This window comes from Corylus avellana, chromosome ca5 (genome assembly GCF_901000735.1).
Source record: "Corylus avellana chromosome ca5, CavTom2PMs-1.0".
Taxonomy (NCBI): domain Eukaryota; kingdom Viridiplantae; phylum Streptophyta; class Magnoliopsida; order Fagales; family Betulaceae; genus Corylus; species Corylus avellana.
The window spans coordinates 32,258,924-32,279,693 of NC_081545.1; the positions used below are offsets into that span (position 1 = coordinate 32,258,924).

The 20,770-nt window shown below is 36.0% G+C and overlaps 4 protein-coding genes across 4 annotated transcripts; all 4 read right to left on the reverse strand.

Annotated features, from left to right (window-relative positions):
• Positions 1-424: 424 nt before the first annotated feature.
• On the reverse strand, positions 425-3,506 carry LOC132181506 (putative pentatricopeptide repeat-containing protein At3g25060, mitochondrial). The gene has a single exon (XM_059594757.1). It carries the CDS (start codon positions 3,036-3,038, stop codon positions 630-632), a length of 2,409 nt encoding a protein of 802 aa, XP_059450740.1. The 5' UTR covers positions 3,039-3,506; the 3' UTR covers positions 425-629.
• Positions 3,507-3,873: 367 nt separating this feature from the next.
• On the reverse strand, positions 3,874-9,653 carry LOC132182317 (uncharacterized). The gene is made up of 4 exons (XM_059595525.1): positions 9,059-9,653; positions 8,094-8,329; positions 7,155-7,950; positions 3,874-6,332 (listed from the first exon to the last, which is right to left on the reverse strand). The coding sequence occupies exons 2-4, from the start codon at positions 8,325-8,327 to the stop codon at positions 4,150-4,152; spliced, it is 3,213 nt and encodes a 1,070-aa protein (XP_059451508.1). The 5' UTR covers positions 8,328-8,329; positions 9,059-9,653; the 3' UTR covers positions 3,874-4,149.
• Positions 9,654-14,067: 4,414 nt separating this feature from the next.
• LOC132182912 (uncharacterized) lies at positions 14,068-15,654 on the reverse strand. Its single transcript, XM_059596281.1, has 2 exons — positions 15,127-15,654; positions 14,068-15,029 (listed from the first exon to the last, which is right to left on the reverse strand). The coding sequence occupies exons 1-2, from the start codon at positions 15,272-15,274 to the stop codon at positions 14,260-14,262; spliced, it is 918 nt and encodes a 305-aa protein (XP_059452264.1). The 5' UTR covers positions 15,275-15,654; the 3' UTR covers positions 14,068-14,259.
• Positions 15,655-15,719: 65 nt separating this feature from the next.
• LOC132182911 (pentatricopeptide repeat-containing protein At3g29230) lies at positions 15,720-17,977 on the reverse strand. Its single transcript, XM_059596280.1, has one exon. It carries the CDS (start codon positions 17,904-17,906, stop codon positions 16,095-16,097), a length of 1,812 nt encoding a protein of 603 aa, XP_059452263.1. The 5' UTR covers positions 17,907-17,977; the 3' UTR covers positions 15,720-16,094.
• Between the last annotated feature and the right edge of the window lie 2,793 nt (positions 17,978-20,770).

The window sequence follows — 20,770 nt, forward strand, 5'->3', positions numbered from 1 at the left end:
TTTCTTCATCTTATCTTACAAATCAATCATTAGATTTGTAAACTTATGTAAACCCCACATAAGTCTATGGTGGACCTTATAAATCTAATAGTTGATCTATTAAATTTGTAAGATAATATGAGAAAAATATGAACAAATTATTAACATTAATCATTTCTCTTCAAAAAGAAAAAGAGAAATGATTGATGTCAATATTTTTTTCATCTCATCTTACAAATAAATAATTAGATTTGTGCACTTATGTGGACTCCACATAAGTATATGGTGCACTTATGTGCGCTTGTAATCTAGCCGTGTGAAGCATAAAAGCAAAAAATGGTCTCTTTCACCATGTTGATGTGTAACATATGGGTCAACAATTTCTAGACATGTCTCAAAGACTCAAAGATTAGAGAAAAAAGATTATAGAAAACTTGAGCTGCCTCCTCTATTTCAAGTTTAGGAGAAAAAATGTATAAAAATTACTTGTGACAGCTAGATTACAAACAACAAGAACTCTCATCACTAGCCTGTCTGTACCTATTAATTTCACATGTCAACTGTATATAATGCAAAATCAGAATCGATGATATTCAGCCTCAGATCTGAAAATGAAGTTTGAAAGGTAATTACTCTCTTTCAGGAAGGATTCACATTGCACATACCTGCTTATCTAGCTCTATCAGACTACACCCAGGAGTCCTTTTCAAACCTTTATCCTTTACAATGGCTCTTATTTTGGCTACTTCATCCCATTTCCCACCTTCTGCATATAAATTTGACACCATAGAATAAGCGCTTGAGTTCTCAGGTACCAGTTCCAGCAGTTGCCTCCCTACAACCTCCCCAATCTCTGTATTTCTATGTACTATACAAGCAGCAAGCAAAGCACCCAGTGCAGAAGTACTTTTTCCTGATGGCATGCGCCTAACCATGTCATATGCTTCATCAAGCTGTCCTGCGCGGCTTAATAAATCTACCATACAACTATAATGTACTTCACATGGAACAATAGCATATTCTTCGCTCATGGACCTGAAAACTTGCAGACCATCTTCTACCAAGCCTGAATGACTGCAAGCAGTGAGTATTGACGTAAAGGTTACCTCATCAGGCTCGATCTTTTCTTCTTCTTTCATTCGATCAAATAGTTTTAGTACCTCTGCAGAGCTCCCGTGCATGGCATATGCAGCTATCATTGTGTTCCATGATGTAAGGCACCGCTTGCTCACGTGCTCAAAGACATCTCTGGCCATATCTAATCTACCACACTTGGCATAAGTAGTGATGAGAGAATTGATAACAGGTATCTCTCTGTCCATATAAATGCGATACAAGTGACACTGAACTTCCCTTGCTAAATTTACACAAGCAAGCTGAGAAAATGCCTGAAGCAGACTAATTACAGTGACCAAGTCATGTTCCAGCTTTTCTCTTTGCATCAGCCGGAACAAGATAATGGCTTCATCCGCATGCCCATGAAGCACATAACTCATCATCATTGAAGTCCAAGAGACCAGGTCTTTATATTTTATCCGGTTAAATAGTTGCCTTGCATAGACCATACGACCACATTTTGCATACATATAGATGGTTTGGTTGGCAATTTCAGTGTTCCAGTCTAACCCGCGTCTTAATAAGTATCCATGGAGACACCTACCTCTTTTAATGTCTTTCAAATTAGAGGATGCAGAAAGCACACTTACAATGGAACTTATATTTGGTTTGATACCTGCTTTAACCATTTCAATAAAGGTCATCATAGCTTCACAAGAAAACTCGTTTTGGAGATAACCAGTCATCATCACACTATAGGAAATAGCATCTCTTTTCTCCATGCTATCAAACAATCCCCTGGCTTGGATTAAGCTGTTGCATTTACAATACAAATCAACCAAAGCAGTTATGGCTACCAGATCCAGGTCAACTCCAGTTCGAATGATGTAACCATGAATGCTCTTGCCTTGAAGCAAATACTTCAAGGTAGCACAGCACAAAATCCCATTGGCTAAAGTTATCAAATCAGGCATGAAGTTTTCTTGCACCATTTGGCAGAAAAGGTTGAAAGCTTCAAAGGGCTGCTCCATTTGAAGATGACCAGCAATCATAGCATTCCAAGAACCAATTGTTTTTGAATCCATTTTCCCAAAGATGCAGGCAGCCGTTCTTAGTGCCCCACAATTGGTATACATGTCCATAAGACTAGTTTCAAAGACTTCATCTGAACAACCAATGCTTCTTCTAATAGCATAAGCATGGATGGAACGACCCACTTCTAGTGCTTCCAAGTGTGCCGCAGCTTGAAGTAAGCTCACCAAAGTCACCCGATTGGGATCCAGTTGATGATTTTGCATATGACGAGCGACACAGAAAGCCTCATACCCACGGTGATCGCTGCATTGAGCATACCCAGTGATCATCGACGTATAAACAACAACATCTTTGTCAGCTATTTCATCAAACACTCTAGATGCGTCTTCAATATCTCCATGTCTACAATACAGACCAATGAGCGACGAACCGACAAACCTATCCGCATTAAACCCAAACTTGAAAGCATCCACATGAACCCCTCTCCCAAATTCTATACTTCCCAGCTCAATACAACTCTTCAAACCAAATGTAATGGCCGAACTATCTAAACCAATCTTCCATTCTCTCAAATACGAGTACCGCCTAATAACTTCACCAAATTGACCGGCCCGGAAATACCCAACAAGGATCGAGTTCCAATGAGACAGATTGTTATTTATAATTCTGTCGAATACCCATCTAGATTCAGCTAGAAGACCAAACTTTGCATAGGAATTCAGGAGCTTAGAGCCCAGAAAATTACTGTCTCCCAGCCCCTGAGCGAAAATGCAAGCATGGAGTTTTCTCAGAGAGAAAACATCTGAACAATTATCCAAGAAAGAAGCAAATTTATCTGATATAGGCGGAGATTGAGAGAGATGTTCTTTGCTACTCGTGTTAACGAAAAATCTGGTTTGGACTTTGGTAGATAGTATCGGGTCGTTGCTGTGGACAAGTGAACGAAACCCAGATGCAAAAACTTTCATAATTGTAAAATGTCAGTGAGGGAATGGCTTCCTGCATTGAGAAAACAAATCCTAGATGGGAAAGCTTCCATTTGGGTTTGTCCCATGTTCTGACCTAAAGACGAAGCCAAATCCAAAGAGGAATAGACGCATTTTGGGTAGACTGAAAAGGGTGCATCGTAGGTAAAAATGTCAATATTCGAAATCTTTTAGCGAGTAAATGCAGCACGGTTGAGCCAATACGATGTTTCCAAGTGTCTCTAACAGGCGATGAAGACTTGAGATTAATCGGGAACCACTGTTTTCGAACGGGCGATGAAAAGTAACAGAGGCACTTTACCGTGGCCAACAACTGGCAATGAAGCAAAAATCTAGATTACAACAACGTTGATGATGTTGGTAAGGTGGCCGTAGAAACAGGTTTGAGAGGACCACATAAAGGTACTGGTATGTGTTTCAAATGACAAGGATACATGGTATTAGGCTTTTTGATCAAGATATAAATGCGGGTACTTTAAGCGAGAAAGCTGTGAGGTTCAACTACTTTGGACCGTTTAAAATGCTCGGGACTGGTGAGCTTTACAAACCTTTTTTTTAAATAGTTTAGACAGATGAGCTTTGCAAACCCCTCTTTTAAATAGTTTGAATTTTATATTATTTCGGTAACCTAATAATAGGGGATTTCAATCCTGTTTCAAATAACTGATGAGAATATAAACCCGCTAAGCAAGTGAACCTTTTTAAGCGCACACAAAATAATATAATGTATTTTCTGTAGAAAATTGAAGGCACTGAAAGGAGAAGAGAAGACAGGGGACAACCTTGAATATTTGAAAGAAAAATATCTGTACAACTCTAAAAATCTTGAACTGGAGGTATGCAATCCATAATCTTTCACAAAATCCTTTCAGTTACGTTACAAGTTTAACTTATCAAACTCTGTTTGTCACTAAAAAATCAATGCAAAGTATTTATGATGAATCATACAACTCACTCAGAATACAGATATAATTAGGACCAAGAAGAAATGGACAATGTAAAAACCCCATGGGCAATGGCTTAGAAAGCTGGTGGCAAAACCCTCAAGTCCTACTCAAGTGCACTCCCAAGAAACACAGGCATCTCCCACTACTTATTTTAGGCAAAGCTGAGGATTATTAATCAGACATCTCTGTCGAGCGGGACGCCTTGTCCTCTTTCCCCATCCTGTTAGGCTTTTTTCCTCAAGTCCAAGCACTATACATTTTGGTTGCTGAACCTGGGGCAGGCAAGCTGCAGTTGCACCAGAAGGGGAATTAGAAGCTGCTGATCGCCTCCGTCCCCTTCCACCGCCACTCTTACTGGAATTTTTGTGTGCCAAACCTGACTGCCAAGTGCCACCAGTTGCCTTAATCAACCCTTCGAATGTCAGGAGATCCTCAGTCACCTCATTCCTCGAAAGGGAGGTGATGCTATGAAGTACATCTCTTTGGAAGTCTTTCCGTTGCCTCCCTCTCCTCGTTTGACGTCTCCTAGGCCTTCCTTGCAATGTGTTTTCATCTTGTTGGTCTTCCCAAATCTCAGGCTTATAACAGTAGTCCTCTACCTTGCTTTCGGTCAAATTTAATGTCATGAACTCAAAGAAATCAATCCCATCAGGAATAAGCTCTTCTTGAAAAGAATTGTCTTTACCCATTGAAACTTCTACAACCTTATTCTCAGTATCAGACTTGCATGAAGAGATTATTTCTGCAAGCCAATGAAGCGAATCAGTGAGTGAAGCTTCTGACTGGTGACAAGTAGCATTTTCTTGAAGATTATTATCTACAGCATGGCTTGGAAGATTATGCACATGAGATAACGAGATGGAAACTAAAGCCTCTGCTGCTACTCTGATAAGTCCCTCACAAGGCACCCTAGATTCATCATGTAATGAGGCAAAATGTTCTCTACTTTTGCTTTCTGGAGATCCTTCTGCAGGAGTAATAACTATTTCTGTGTCAATGACTACTGGCACCTCCAAATCTATCTGAGTTGCAATGGGAGAAGAGGGTGTAGATAGAACCTCTTCTTCAGTTACACAAATATTCAAGTCAATCTGATGTCTAGAAGGGGCACCGTGGTTATCCAATCCCTTTGCTACGACCTGATCCTTCTCTTTGAGTAGCTCTCCAGATCTGGGTGACATGGGATCATGAGCTAAATCAGTTATAACTAACCCAGCATTTACAGTATCAATTGCAGAAGCAGCACAACTCCGCTTTGAGGGGGAGCTATGAGAAGGAAGATCCTTCAATGTATGAGGCTTGTCAATAATAGGAAACCCAAGAATCTTCATATTCTTTGAGCAGTTACCTTTATCAATTTTTCCATGCTCAGCATCATCAGCACATGTTGCTGATGAGGAGTCCAGAGTAAACCTCTGAGATGGACCATTTATCATTTCAGTTTTGTTGACAAATTGCAGAGAATAGTTTTGCCAGGAACCCAAATTCTTGTGACCAGAGCCTTCCTTTTCTCCGGAATATTTGCCATTAAAATTTGACATTGGTCTTAGCCAAGACGATGCTCCCTGTGAATTCTCCTGGGTCCTTGGCCAGTCAACCGAAACAAGATTTTGTTCACAAATTACTTTGTATTGATCATTTGGAGCTACTGCATCCATATTCATTTTCTTTGCAGACTTCACATCCATGATACTGCCTGAACCCCAAAGGTATTTTTGAGGCTCGTGTTGCCGAAATTGCTCAAAAGTAAAATTACAGTCATTGACACCATTTGGAAAGCCAAGGTGACCTGATGGCTGGCAACCATGTAATTCGTTGGACACTGACCGTGAACCAAGGTAGACATCATTTTGGTAGGAAACTTCATCTCTTATATCTGGAATTGATTTCGAATAACTATCTATAAGCAACTCCCCAGTAACTTCAGGGCTTCGCGTCAATGTTGCTGAACTCTTATTTGACTGACGAGAGGTATTATAGCAAGGGTTTCCTTGAGTTGATGTTAAGTGCTGGCTCAAGCTACCTGGAGGCTTTGTCCAAGGTGAAATAGTACATGACTTAGAATTGGCCATATCAGATTTAGGAACTAGTGAGGCCTGCAGACCAAGTGAATGGGAAGCCACAAGAGATGAATCATGATTTGTGTCAGAGATTTCTACACCAAAAATTGTCCTCTTTATCTGTTGCTCTGTCTTACTCTGACCAGAAGGGAAACACGTTGCAGTGTCACGAGCTTTCATAAATTCAACTTGTGATGATTCACAAGGCTTAGGAAAATCTGCAGGACGAAAACTTCCAGAGAAAGAACTTCTGTTGCTTCTAGTTTTCCCTGAAAAGAGAGCCATATCAATCATTAGTTTAATTGGAATCCTACAGAGTAACTTTTTCTGGCCTCTAATTTGTTCTCTATTTGTAGTAAGGATTCATGCATTGGAAATTATTTTTTCAAATTTAAAAAGAGAAATAGAAAAAAGAAACAACGGTGGCTTTAAACATGAAAAGCCATGCACCCAGTTTCCTCAAATTGACAATGAACAAGACATACTCTCAAACATACTTTCCTGTTGAAGAACTTTTATAGCTGTCATTAAATCAACTTCTTCAATAAGGTAACTCACTCAAAGAGGCTTTCTTTTATGTATTAACATGACTTCCCCAGCAGTTGGGAGCCTCAAAAGCATATGAAAATTGAATTTTAGTGCATTATGACCACACAATGACTCTTCTACAAACACGTCCATGTAAGTTGAGAAGATTGTTGCCAAATCAAGAGTCTTAATATTGAATCACATTCCTAGAATACAGATAAACATGCTCAATAAATTCTTTTCTCATACATGGGAAAATAATAAAGATCAATTTTCAGGTATTAGTTCTGTGTACCTTATTTGCCTGTGTTCCTTTCTTCCATTGTTCTATCAACTATTTTGTGTCTTTTCTTTTCCGATTAATATGGAGATGAAGAACCAGTTAATTGCTTTATTATCAGTTCAAAAGAAAACAGGGCATCATAAGTATTTGATAACTTGAAAAAGATTAAGAAGCTTGTAAATGAGGTGAAATACGCTTAAACAAGAAAATCATATCTTAGTAAAGATTTCTATTGATTTAACACAACACAGCAAATTCAAAGTGAAGTATAAGTTCCTACCAGCTTGAAACGTATAAGATAACTGATCGTGTTGCTTGCTTTCATTCTCAAAACGCAGAATGTTAACTGCTCCACCCCTTCCATTGTGCTGATTTTGAGAGAATTCCTTAGCCAAACATTGGAAACCTGAATATGCACTGGCAGATGAATCCTGCCTTTGCATCTCCTTTTTGGAGCACGCATTATTGGCTAGAATATCTGAAGCATATGCTTCCTCAACCTGAATTTTTTCATTCAGATCGGTCAAGCCAGGGGCTTTCCTCAAATGCACATTGGAACTGAAAGCATCAGCACTACAGCAAGTGCTCACCCCAACGCAAATAGACAAATTTCCATCCCTCTTATGAGAAATAGACTCGTTGGGAGGATAACTTTGCACTCCCAAGTCTCCGGAAACTTTTTGCTCTTCCCCTTCATTGTTGATGTATTCATGAGCTGGAATTTCCAGGTCAAATAATCTTCTCTGAAGCTTGCGACATTTGGGTTCCATAGACTCATATTCCTTCTGCCTTACTCCAATTTGGGTAGGACCACAATTGGATTGCATGATCTTCCCTTTCTCAGAATTAAAATGAGATGGGATGCGATCCACACCTGCAGTGGATGGTCTACCATAACTAGAATCCAAGGTGAACGTGGAAATACGCCACCTCTTTTTCTCATCTTCAGATGGAAATCCGGATGGAAAAGAATTTGATGGTGATGTCCCTGCTGGTATCAGATGTTTGTGCAGTTCGCTTTTGATATCATTCATCAAGTCCCTTTGTATTTTGTAAAGACGATGGAGTTCACAGAGCTAGACGACAACATGACATACAAATAAGTTGAAATATAACAATACTGCATAAATACTAATATTTTGACCCTTTCTCAAATTAGTCAAAAAGCATCACATGTCAAACTTCATAGCTCAAAAGAAAAGGGTTTAAAAAGGTGTACCTGCTGCCTGAATACGGTTTCATGCTTCAATATAGTTTGCCTCAGCAGTTCCTTATCGTGTCCATCATATCCATCCATTTCCGGCCTTGTCAAGAATATTTCATGGTACTGTCCACTTCTCAATGTTTTCTGTTCACAATGTAGAGGCCAGCTCCCCTTGCCAGCATTGTTGTTCAGATCCCTCAGGGAATAATATCCTTGCAGATACATCTTAGACTGTACTTCAGTTCCCATTTCTGCAATCAACTCAAGAAAGAGCATTAATGAACTTAGAAACAGGGAAATAATTGACTACCAAATACCAATTCAAAAAAGAAGCAACGGAACCAAATTCTCAGTTTTGCCAACACAACCAGCAGATCTGCTTTGTCAGATTAGGTGCGTACCACAACTTGGATATACTTATCTATTTCAAAAAGAATATTAGTTTGAAGTAATAGTCAGCTTTTTAACTTATTTCAACTTAGACTAGTTATTTGATGGATCAGGTAATAAATAAGAGCATATGGCACCACCCAAATTTTATGGTAAATAGGACCCAAATTTCACAGATAACTCGATTCATGAAAGTTCTAAAATGCTCTAATTTGCCATGAGAAACCACAATGTGAATCATCCAAATCCTTATAATCAAATTCCATGGAAAGAGTCTAATTCCCATTTGAAAATAAAAAAAGTTAGCTAATAAAGCAGCAAGCCACACCTGAAAATGAAAAGTAAACAGACCCCTTCAATCGCCAATAGCAGAAAGACTAAAGCATGAATACTGCAGAAATGGCTAGTCTGCATAATAGAAGACTAGAAGGGGGGAAAACTGATATTTAACTCCAAAAATCAATAAATAAATAACACTATCAAATTCCAGAGTCTAGACAAACCAAAACCCAGTAATAACAGACTATCAATACCAATTATCCCAATTAAATCAAATATTAAAAAATAATAAGAAGAACAACCACTTATACCTGTATCCTCTTCTACCCCTTGTCAAAGATTGCCCATAGTTCAGCAAATTCTGGACAGCAACCCACAAAACGAACCAGCTCCATGATTTTGCACAGCCACAGTACAGAAGACAAAGTAATCCCAAACCAGAATGACCCAGAAAGCCCATGAACCAACAAACAAAGGTAATCTCCTCATAGAGGCAATAACACAAGCTGGGTGTCTCTGTACAGCCATTGAAGAAGAAGCTTAGATCATTTCCAGACAAAAGAATATACAGGAATTCAGATCTGCTGGGCCAGAATCAGATAAGAAAATATAGAGATCCCACATCCCAGGTAGGAGATCTTCTCTACACAAAAGCAACACCACCCCATGACACCTCTTCAACAACAGCAATGACTTCAAAATTTGTCAACTTTTGTTCTGCCATTATTCTATTGTGCTTTGCTTCACCTAATGGCTTTAGTGCAATGATTTTATTTCGCATTTAATTATTACATCTCTTTTTCTTTTCTTTTCTTTTTTTTTTCTGGATTTTTTAGGATGTGAAAGATATGGGCATTTTATATATATTCTTTTTTCACATTTCTAGATTCTCTCCACTTCCATGCTTTTTGGGCACAACATTAGATAGATAGATTGGGAAAGTACATTAGAAAATGTTGGCACCTGTGTTTACTGAAGCAACAACCTAACAGTTTCCGAAAGTAGCTGACCCCCCTTGCTGGTTTGGATTTTTTCGGTCAGCCTTCAAAGCCACGCGCGCGTGTAGCGTGCGAATTATTCTCCACCTAGTGAAAGCAGACAATTTTTTTTTTGACAAAATCTATAAATTCGATTCGAATTTAACACAAAATTAATATATTAAAATTTAGTAGAATATAATTTGGGATTGACACGATTAATAAAGTATAAATTAAAATTCTAAAGCAAATTACTCTTAATTTAATCCTTAGTTGTGAAGTTATTCAATAATTGGGAATTATGGTGTTAATATTTTTGTATAAAATGACATTTTTATGCTCAAAATTTAAAAATTTTGTTAATTAAACGGGTGATATGGGTCGGGTCATATCAACCCAACACTAAATGTTCGTCAAATATGTTATACAGGTCAAGCCGTATCTCGTGTATGGATCGTGTCAGGGTTGATACAACTGTCATGTTTAAATAAAGAAAAATGTTATTGTTTCTCATGTGGTTCTTCTTAGAGGTGTATAAACAAGGCGGTTATAACTACCCGCAACCACTAACCGCTTATAACCGCTAACAGTTAACTGCATAATCGCTTTGGTAGGTGGTTAAAAAAAAATCGCTGACCGTTTAGAGCAGGCAATTAGCAATTTTAAAGGTAGGAAAAAGCGGTTAATAACTCCTAACGAGTTATCCTTATATATAATAATATAAATATATATTATATATTTTATATTAAAAATATAACATTAAAACGACGCTATTTTGGTAAAACACTAAAAGTGTCGTTTTAAATACGAGTTAGGAATAGAGTTTGATCATATTATTTTTTTTTTGGTAACACTCTGACCCAAAACTATTTAAAATAAGCACAATGAAGGCCCAAAACACTTCTAAAAGCTCATATATAAAAAATAAAAAATAATAATAATAAATAAATAAATAACGGATTATAAAACTGTTAAGTGTTGGTGTGAATAGCCCTTAATTGCCTAAGTGGAGCGGTTGCGGTTATTAAAATTCAATAACCGGCTTAAGCGGTTGCAATTAGTGGTTTTAGTCAATAACTGTAACCATTTGTACACCCCTAATTCTTTTAGTGTTCTACGTGTGTGTGTATATATATATTTTTTTTTTATAAAAAAAAAAAAAGTTGCATTTCTCTTAAATAAATAATGTCCGGACGTTGCTATATATGTAACTTATGTTGCATGACGTGTCCGATTCGAGGTTTGTGGCGCGTGGGTGTGGATTCTCGTTGAATTCACAGTTTTTGTTTTTTGTTTTGTTTTGTTTTTTTTTTTTTTTTTTTTTGTGGAAACAAAAGGTGTAGAAATAAAAAAGATGCTCCGAGGAAGGTTGGGATTAGGAATAGGATTAGGATTAGGATTAGGATTAGGAAGAATCTGTCAGCGTTACTTTGGATGTAATTATCAAATGAATAAACAATTGGATTGTCGTTTGTGTGTTTCTTTCTTTTATTATTATTATTATTTTTAATTTTGTTTATGTGTATTTTGATGTTTGATTGAGTAATATTCCTTTCAATCGTTAGAAGAAGTTTTATTATAGGGGGGGCAATTTGATTAATGATTGATGGGTGGGTTTGTTGGTGGGCAATTAAAATCCTTTCTTTTCGTTAAACCAAATGTTGTCACGTCCTTTTTTCCAAGAAAACAATGAAAGGATTAGTCAAATGATTTTTTTAATTGGACAGCTAAGTTTTATAATAGAGGTCTTTTATATTTAACGGAAGATTAATAAAATGATTTAGCGAAAACTTCACTTACTATTCTTGATATTTTATCAATTTTGTAATCATAACTTTATACTTTAAAAAATGTCAATTTAGAATAACAATCCTTCGTAAGTTTACACAAGTTAAATCAAATGATTGAAAACCGAAATCTTCAAAATAGATTTAAAATGTTTATAAAATTACAAAAATATATTGAATTTAGGTGGTATATTTTTTAATTTTCACTTTTTTCCGCTATGATTTAACGCTAGATTTGGACGGGAAGCTTAACATTGCAAACTTCTGAAAATTTATAATCCTAAATTGACAATTTTTAAAATTTAAAAGTAAGACTACAAAAATGATAAAAGATTAGGGGTAGTAAGTGAAGTTTTCCTAATAATTTATTTGATAACCATTTCAACTTGAGTAACGATTTGATAAAATAATAATAAAAAAAAAAGTGGGGAAAATATAATGAGAACAAGAGAAGGAAAACAACAAAAAAGCATGAAGATGAAGAAGATAGACCCAAGTTGAAGTGATTCCTTCATTGTGGGTGGGTCTGCCTCCACCAGACTCATTTCCACTTCTCTCCTTTATATATATATATTAAAGATTTAAATAATTTAGAGTATTTTATGTTTTCAATTGTTTGTTAATATTTTTATTTGAATAATTGTATAAATTCCCCTTATGTCACTCTTGTAATGTGACTTTTAAAATCAACATTTGATTAAAATCTAATAATGATTAATTATAGGCTCAATGGTAATTTTAAGAGCCCCGCCATTTTTTTTTGTTTTTAACACGTCCGCACAATAAGGATGAGAGAGATTCGAACTAGTGACTTTCGTTTCATTAGGCGTGATACCAGCCGATTGAGCGAACTCTTGGAGTACCATTTTTCGAGTCTTGAGAGACAAAAGAGTGACACAAAAATAATTTATAGCATCACTCTTTTTATTTATAATAAATAGGGATCCTTAAAATCACGCAATTCAAACAATAAATTATAGGAGATATTTTTGTGGGAGGAGATAAACAGTTGAGACTCTTGATAGGTCTTCAAGTAAAACATTAGGGAAAAGTCCAACTACACAACCTACTTGATCTAATTTAAAGGGGAGTCCAATTAAAAAGGTTGCCAATTTTAATCCGAAATGTCAATGAACCAAAAAAGAAAAAAGAAAAAAAGACATAATTATTATGGAAATTGATCAACCACGTGTGATACATAAATGCAATGATCCATAATAATTATTGCATACATGATAGGGACTCAATAAATGCATACTATAACACAAATCATATCTACCTCAAAGAAAATAAATAAATAATACAAATCATATCATGAATATATAATAATATTATAATAAGAGTTGTATGTTTACCATTTTTCAATAATAAAATCATTACATACAAATTATATCATGATTATTGCATTTTTTTTCAATAATATATGTGATAGATTTTACACTTCAAACGACATGACTTAGGCTTATCAACCGAATATGACAATACGTGAACCTAACACATTGATATAATATGTTGGGGGACATTATTAATTCAAAAGTTAAGCATGTAGGCTTTAGACGTGACAATTTTATATTAATCGCTCATTCTTCTGATTATTTATAAACTTAGAATTAACTAGTCTATATTCCAGTTAAACTTATGTTTGCCTTAGGTGTCATTGTGTCATTATACATGCTAATTCTTGCTTTTCTCGCCTGGATTAGATTGGATAAAGTTTTATTTATTTATTTTTTAAATTGGGTTGAAAAAAATTTATGAAAGCCTAACCTATTAGAATAATGCTAGAAACCATGTTTTATTTTACCATTATCTGACTCATAATTTTGTTTTACTTTTTGAACAAGGACTAATTGGCACTGTAAGGTTAGCAATGAGAGATAATGATAAGATAAAAGTGTAATTTATAGTATTACTCAGTCTACTGAATTGACATAATAAAATCAATAGAACATGTGATTCATAATCACATATTTTAGACGCATATGTCAATTTAATGTAATGAATTATAAATTTTTCTTAAGAAAACTTTATGAGCCGGGGCAAGTTGAAATTGAACTTGCGCCGTTGTTAGGCAAACCTTGGGGTGGTGAGGAGGTCATTTAATTTTTGACATTGAATGCCTCCTTAGTTATGAGGAAGTGGCAATTTCCAGCTGTAAATTACATAGTTAGGTACAAGTCGTATTAAAACAAATCCATTGATATATGCATTGTAGGCTTAGGCCTTGGGTAGGTGTGCCTATGAGAAATTTAAAAGTGCGTTTAGCATTTAAAAAGTTCGTTTAAATAAAAAAGTGTTCGTTTGATAAAAAAAAAATTTAAAAGCATTTTTAAAGATCTAAAAAACATAAAAATAACTAAAATACACTTTTGGTAAAACTTTTGCCAAAAAACGTTTTTTTGACTTAAAAACTTTATTTCTCAAACACAATCACAAATAAATTTTTAGCAATTTAGATAGTAGACTGTAAAAAAGTTTACATAAGACATGTTTATCTAAATAAATTTTAAATGATCATCTACTCAAACAGATAGATTTTATATAAACTCTCTCGCGTATACTGCAATTTAGATAACAAATTGACTAGATCTCAATCGATTTGGTACTGATATTGCACATTCTTCTTTACACAAAAACAAACCATCCAGTTATGTCTAAAGTAATAAATTATGGGTCCCTAAATTATGACAACCCCTCATATTTTGGGGTGTGAGTTGTGAGTGACAGAACCATTATCAATGGTAGGTGTTACCAAACTTTTCTAGGGCCCATAAGCCCAAGAACCTCCTCCCACAGCCCAACACCTACAGCACTACCCAACCCAATTACACTTGGACTACAAGCTGCCACTGTCCAATATCCACCTCTTATTTCATCCCTCAGCTGCTCCTTCTCCCACCCACAATACCCATCAAAGAACCTAAACTCTCCAACCCCAACCACATTCCTCTTCACCATTTCAGCTGCACACCCCACACTCTCCTTACTCCCATAATACAAACCCTTCATTACTTCCTCAAAAACCCCACTTTTCTCCACCCCATCACCACCACCACCACATTTGGTGTTCACCAAAAACAGGCTTTCCTCCAGAGGGCCTCCAAAGAACAGTGGCCTGTCAGAGAAAGTGCCTGCAACATCCATCACCGTTGATCTCGTTTCCTTGATCGACATAAGCGACGGTCGATTCAGAATGATCCCGGATGGACCCAGTGGCCCCATTGACAAGACCAGTACAACCGTTCGTTCAAAAATGTGGACACCATCGAGCTTTTCGGTGGCAATCAGCAAGCAGCCCTTTTCTGGCTCGTGGATGGTGTGGGCCCATTTGTCTCCAACTGTGATGGGCGGAGGAGGATGATCCACCGCGCTATCTGGATCAACGTACGAGGGAGGCTCTACAGACCTTGATGCTCTATCCGCCGCTACCAGTTTTGCTCTAAACGACCGCCAGTCAGCATTGATAAAAGAATTGTTGTCATCTGGGGATGACCAGGATGACGATTCCGTACGACAACCTACGGAGAAGAATCAAACAATACGCGATCATTATTATATTTGGAGAATCTTATTACATGGGATCCAAATCTCAAAAAATTGAACTTTTAAACTTACATGATACTGAAAATGGAGGGGCAAATTTCCTGCTCTTATGTTGCCTAGCAGCATATCTCGTGGGGTGATCCCAAAATCTAGCTTTGATTGAGGGAACAAGCTCTAGGGTCTTGGTGAAGGAATTTGAGTTGAGAAAACAAGCTTCCATGTCCTTTCTTCTTTGTGTCAATTGGGGGAGAAACTAGAAAGATGGTAGGGGATAAGAGAAATTGGTACCAATATATATACGTGGAAGGGGGGTTAATGTGCACCACAAGATGTTCTTCGATCTCATCCCGTCCCATTTGATCCAAGTTGGATAGTGCTTTTTCTGATTCCAAAGTATGGGCCAGTGGATAAAACGACACATGGCTGAATAGGAGAAGATGCACATCATGACTCATGAGCTTTATTCTCAATCAAACACTTTCTGGATGATGTGTCTACCTCATAGCCAATCACTGTTTCTTGCTCAATTACTTTCCGACTGACGCACCAACTTTTTGAATAGTATAATTTTCAATAAAATAAGCAGAAATTTCATGTCATTACCCATAGCAGTCCACCAACCTTGGCCACTACGGGTGAGTTTGGATCAAGGCAAAAAAAACAAAAATGAAGATAAGGGTCTACTTTCGGTCTACAAGTGTTAAAAAGCTAATTAAATAATTCAATTCATCATGGTTTAATTTAGGCACAACAGGTGAAAGAATCTTGCATGATCAGTAGCAATTTGAATGTCTAACTGATTAAAAATGGATGGCATTTACATATATGAACAATCAATCATACCATACCATTGTTTTCTTAGCAAGTACAATCAATCCTAGGCAAAACACAACCAGCAAATGGAAGGCTTTTAGGACCTTCAAGAGGAAATGTTACCAAACTGAGGCTTTACAAAGTGGCGCTGCCCCTTAACGTGAGAGTATGCTAGCAATATAAGCACCAATTTAACAGTGTACCAAAACCATAATCTGCACTGACTCCTATTGGTATGCTTTTGGGACGTATCCAACCTGCTTAAGGTCATCAACCAATCTGTCAACCATCTGATAAATTTTGTCCGATTTAGGGTGTGTTCTATCAGATACAGTAAATTCATGCACCTCATCATCGACTTCTATGGAACTAGCCCCTGACGGTTTTTGGATTCCTGTACTCCTCATTCGCAGCCTCACATTGGAAACACTATCCCAATCTCCGGCTGCAGCATATATATTTGACAACATAGACAAATTTCCAGGATCTGATGGCTCTAATTTAACCAGGTGATCCACAACCTGCCCAGCAAGATCCACATCATTATGCATGCGGCATGCCCCCAAAAGGGTTCCCCAAATAATGGCATTTGGTTCCATTGGCATGCTATGCACAAGCCTAAAAGCTTCCTTCAGACGCCCCCCACGACCCAAAAGGTCAATCATGCAACCATAATGCTCAACTTGGGGAACTATCCCATAGTTACTCTCCATCGTGTAGAAGTATTGAATACCCTCCTCCACAAGGCCTGCGTGGGTGCAAGCACATAACACACCAACTAGGGTAACTTTATCTGGCTTAAACCCTTCTTGTTTCATTCTAGAGAAAAGCTTAAGTGCTTTCTCACCATGTCCATGTGTCGCTAACCCTTGGAGCATGGCATTCCAGGATACCACATCTCTCTTTGCTATCCCATCAAAGACAATATATGCCTTGTCTAAGCTACCACATTTTGCATACATATCAATCAATGCATTTAACACTTGAGTACTACACTTAAATCTAGTCCTCTTAATAGAGGCATGAACTTTCTGACCCAATCCAAGTAAACCAGACTCTGCACAAGCAGCCAAAACACTAATAACAGCCCCATCATCAGGCTTCAACCCAGACTCCTCCATGTTATCATACAAGCTAATCGCCTCATTTGCAAGCCCCTTTTGAGCATACCCAGATATAATTATAGTCCAAGTAACCAAGTTCTTAACGGGCATCTTATCAAACAACATTCTTGCCATATCCATATCCCCAACTTTACAATAGCCCGAAACCATGGTAGACCAAGACACAACATTCCTCCCAGGCATCTTCTCAAACAATTCAAACGCCTTGTTCATTTCTCCAGCCTTCACATAGCCATCCAATATTGTATTCCAACTAACCGTGTCCCTCTCAGGCATTTCATCAAACAACCGGCGAGCCTCCCCCAATTCCCCGGCTTTCGCCAAACCACCAATCATAGAATTCCAAGACACAACATCTCTCTCCCCCATTACCTGAAACAACTTCCTCGCTGCATTAACACCCACCGATCCACACTTAGAATAGCTATCAAGGAGCGAATTCGGCACAAAAATATCTGAACAAAACCCAAACTTCTCAATATGGCTATGAATCATTTGGACCATAGGCAACCAAGATTGCCCAGGACACGCTTTAAGAAGAAATGGGTATGTGAAATTATCGGGAAAAATCCCACTACTCTGCATTTCAAAGAAGGCGGCGAAGGCCTGTAAGGACTGAGAGTTCTGACAATGCGCTCTGATCAAAGTATTGTACAGATGCACATTGGGTTCTTGTATCTGATTGAAAGCATTGACTGCCAACACCATTTGGCGGCACAAAGAGAAAGCCGCTATGAGCTTGGGTGCTACAAAGAGGTCCTGGTGGAGATCGGCTTTGAGAATTTGGGCGTGGACTTGCTTTATCTGCTTCAGGTTGGTGCACTTGTGGAGGTCTGAGAGCTTCTCTTCCAAGAGCCTTCGTCTCGAAACCCATGTTGGGCTTCGGATTGGCGTGGAAACTTGCATTGGGTTCATACACTACAAGAAAATGGTAACTGAGATTTGGGGGGCAGGAATAGAATATAGCAAAAGAATTATATGGCTGTTTCTAGTAGTTGGCGGCGCTTCACATTTTGAATTGAAGTGCAGATCATCTCTTAAGGGTATACATGTAATCCCACTTCATTACCTTAATAACATGTTTATGAGTTAAATAAATCCGCGTGCACTACATACCTTGATAACATGTTTATGTCTTGTTTTCTCAAAAAAAAAAAAAAAACATGTTTATGTCTTGTGTTTGTGTCTCTTGTGGGCATGAGTAATACTAAAATTTACATTTTATTTATTTTTTATTTTACTGTATTAACGTGACAATGTTAATTTATTATTATTATTTTTTTAACAATAATTTATTAATATTATTATATCAACAAAATAAGATAATAATAAATAAAAGTGTAATTTCTATCGTTATTCGTATGTACATAGGATGTAAATTGAAAAGTGCCACTTAAGTAATAACAAAATTTTCAAAGTTTCATAATCAAAATCTTAACTAGACTAAATAAAACATTGACTTCAACCATTTCTTGACTCTTCCCCGATCCCTAAAAGCAATTTTCATGTTTTGTCTACTTATGATATTGTCATTATTCTTCCTGGAATTTTAAGTACCAAGACATTTCAATTACATGATGTTCATGCAAGCATTGTGATACTTATAATCAAATGGAGGATACTACTTAATTATAATCACTCAAACATATTGACTTTCTCTTCCCCCCTTTTTTTTAAACAATTTTTTAAATTTGAGCTTCTCCTTCTTAACCCATAATACCTGACTTCATTCTCGCATGCACTTCCCTTGCAGTTAAGTTGCCACCGCCTTTGTTGTTGCCATTGCCGTCGTATTTTTTCTATGAGTAAAATGTTTTTAGTTAAAATCATTGTCCCGCTGAAATCATTTTCTAATAAAAAAACATTTTAAGTCAAAACAAATAGAACCTAAACTTTCCTACATTATCTCTTCCATATGTTTTCAATCAAGATAATGTAATAGTAATCATTACAATTAAATTCTTAAGAGGATTAATTAATTATTCAACTAAACTCAAAAAAAAAAAAAAAAAAAAAAAAAACATTTACTCCCCTTCCCTTCAAAAAAATCAAAATCATATCCCATGTTCTTCATTCATTATCAAAAGAGTAATCATACATACTATTCACACTTATTTATCATATATATGTCACAACAGTTGACGTGATATATTTGAAGTGATTTTTCATGTTAGGCCTTTAAAAAATAAAAGTGTAAGCTACTTAAAACACGTTATATTAGCCGGTGTAATATGTGTAAGATAAATGAATATGAAAAATAACATTACTTTTGTCAAAAAGCTTTATAAGTTTTTAATTTTAACAAATAGATTCATGTGGATAACAAATTTATCAAATATATTATTTGATCCATATTATTGAACTTTTCTAACATAAACTAATGAAATACTTCTATATCCGTGGAGATCGAGACCTCTACGGCCATGGAGAGCTTATTGTTGTTGAGTTCATGTTATTTTCAGTAAAAATTTCCTTTGGGGTATAGTTAGTATTTTATAAGCATATTGTTAGAAAGTTTAATGGAATATAGAAAAATGATTTATCCCATAAATTATTCATTTATTAGGATTTATTTATTTAAATTGAAAGCTCATGGATTTTTATTTTATTTTATTTTAATAATGAATAGAAACACATGGTGCAATTTTGATATTTTTCTTTCAAAATATTGGGAAGAATCTATTTTATGATTAAAACTTTGTTTTGTTATATTTGACTATATGTTATTTAAAATTTTTAAACAAGGTGCTAACATATTGACTATGTGATTACACATATACTATTAAACCTCTAAAATTTTATCTTATCTATGACATGGTTCGTCTTGATCCTATCCTGGACTTAAATGAACTAACAAATAATTGCTTTATGAAGGAGTTTAAAGTAAAGACTAAAGAGAGAAGTGTATGTACAAAAAAAATCAATAAAGCCATTTAAATTTAGGATTAAATACCTTTTTGTGACAGCCAAAGAGTAGGAGCCAAAATTATTTTCAAACTAACGTGACAAAAATTTTAAACACCCCAAACCAGTTATTTATAATAATAATAATTTTTTATTTTAAAATTCTTGTCACGTAAGTTTGAAAAGAATTCTAGCTCCTATTCTTTAGCTCTCTGGCACTTCTCTTTTGTTTAATGTGGTTTAATAACTAGTTTTTTTTTTTTTTTTGCGCTAAATGGTATTTTTAAAACAAAAACAATACCTCATTCTAATTTTGTTCCATACATTGATGAAAATTGACATTAATACTTTTCAAAAACAGACATATGTCTCTATTCCTCATTAAAAATTAAAACAATAGTTAGAAAACTCGAGAAAATTGAAGAAGGACCACAGCATTTTGTTTACTTCATATCGCTTACCTAACAAATTAAGGGTGCGTTTGGGAGTGCGTTTTTAAAAAAATAATCTGTTATTTTAAACCAAATCGCAATTTTATGGTGTTTGGGATTGCGATTTTAAAAACGTAAATTTTAAAATCGCAAAAAAATATGCGATTTCCATAAGCTGATTAGAGGGTGCTTATTTGAAAAAGTGCGAATTTAAAATAAAATCACGATTTTTATTAAAAAGATATTTGGCGCAATAGTTACCTTTTTTAGAACGGAAATGAAAAAAAATACCAACAATACCCACCTAAAATATATTAAAATATATTAAAACCCTTCTTTTCTCTCTTTTTTTTCTTCATCCTCTCTATCTTGTTCATCCTTATTAGTAATTTGATTATGAAACCGTAATTATATGTTAATGTTATCCAAACACTCAATTGATAA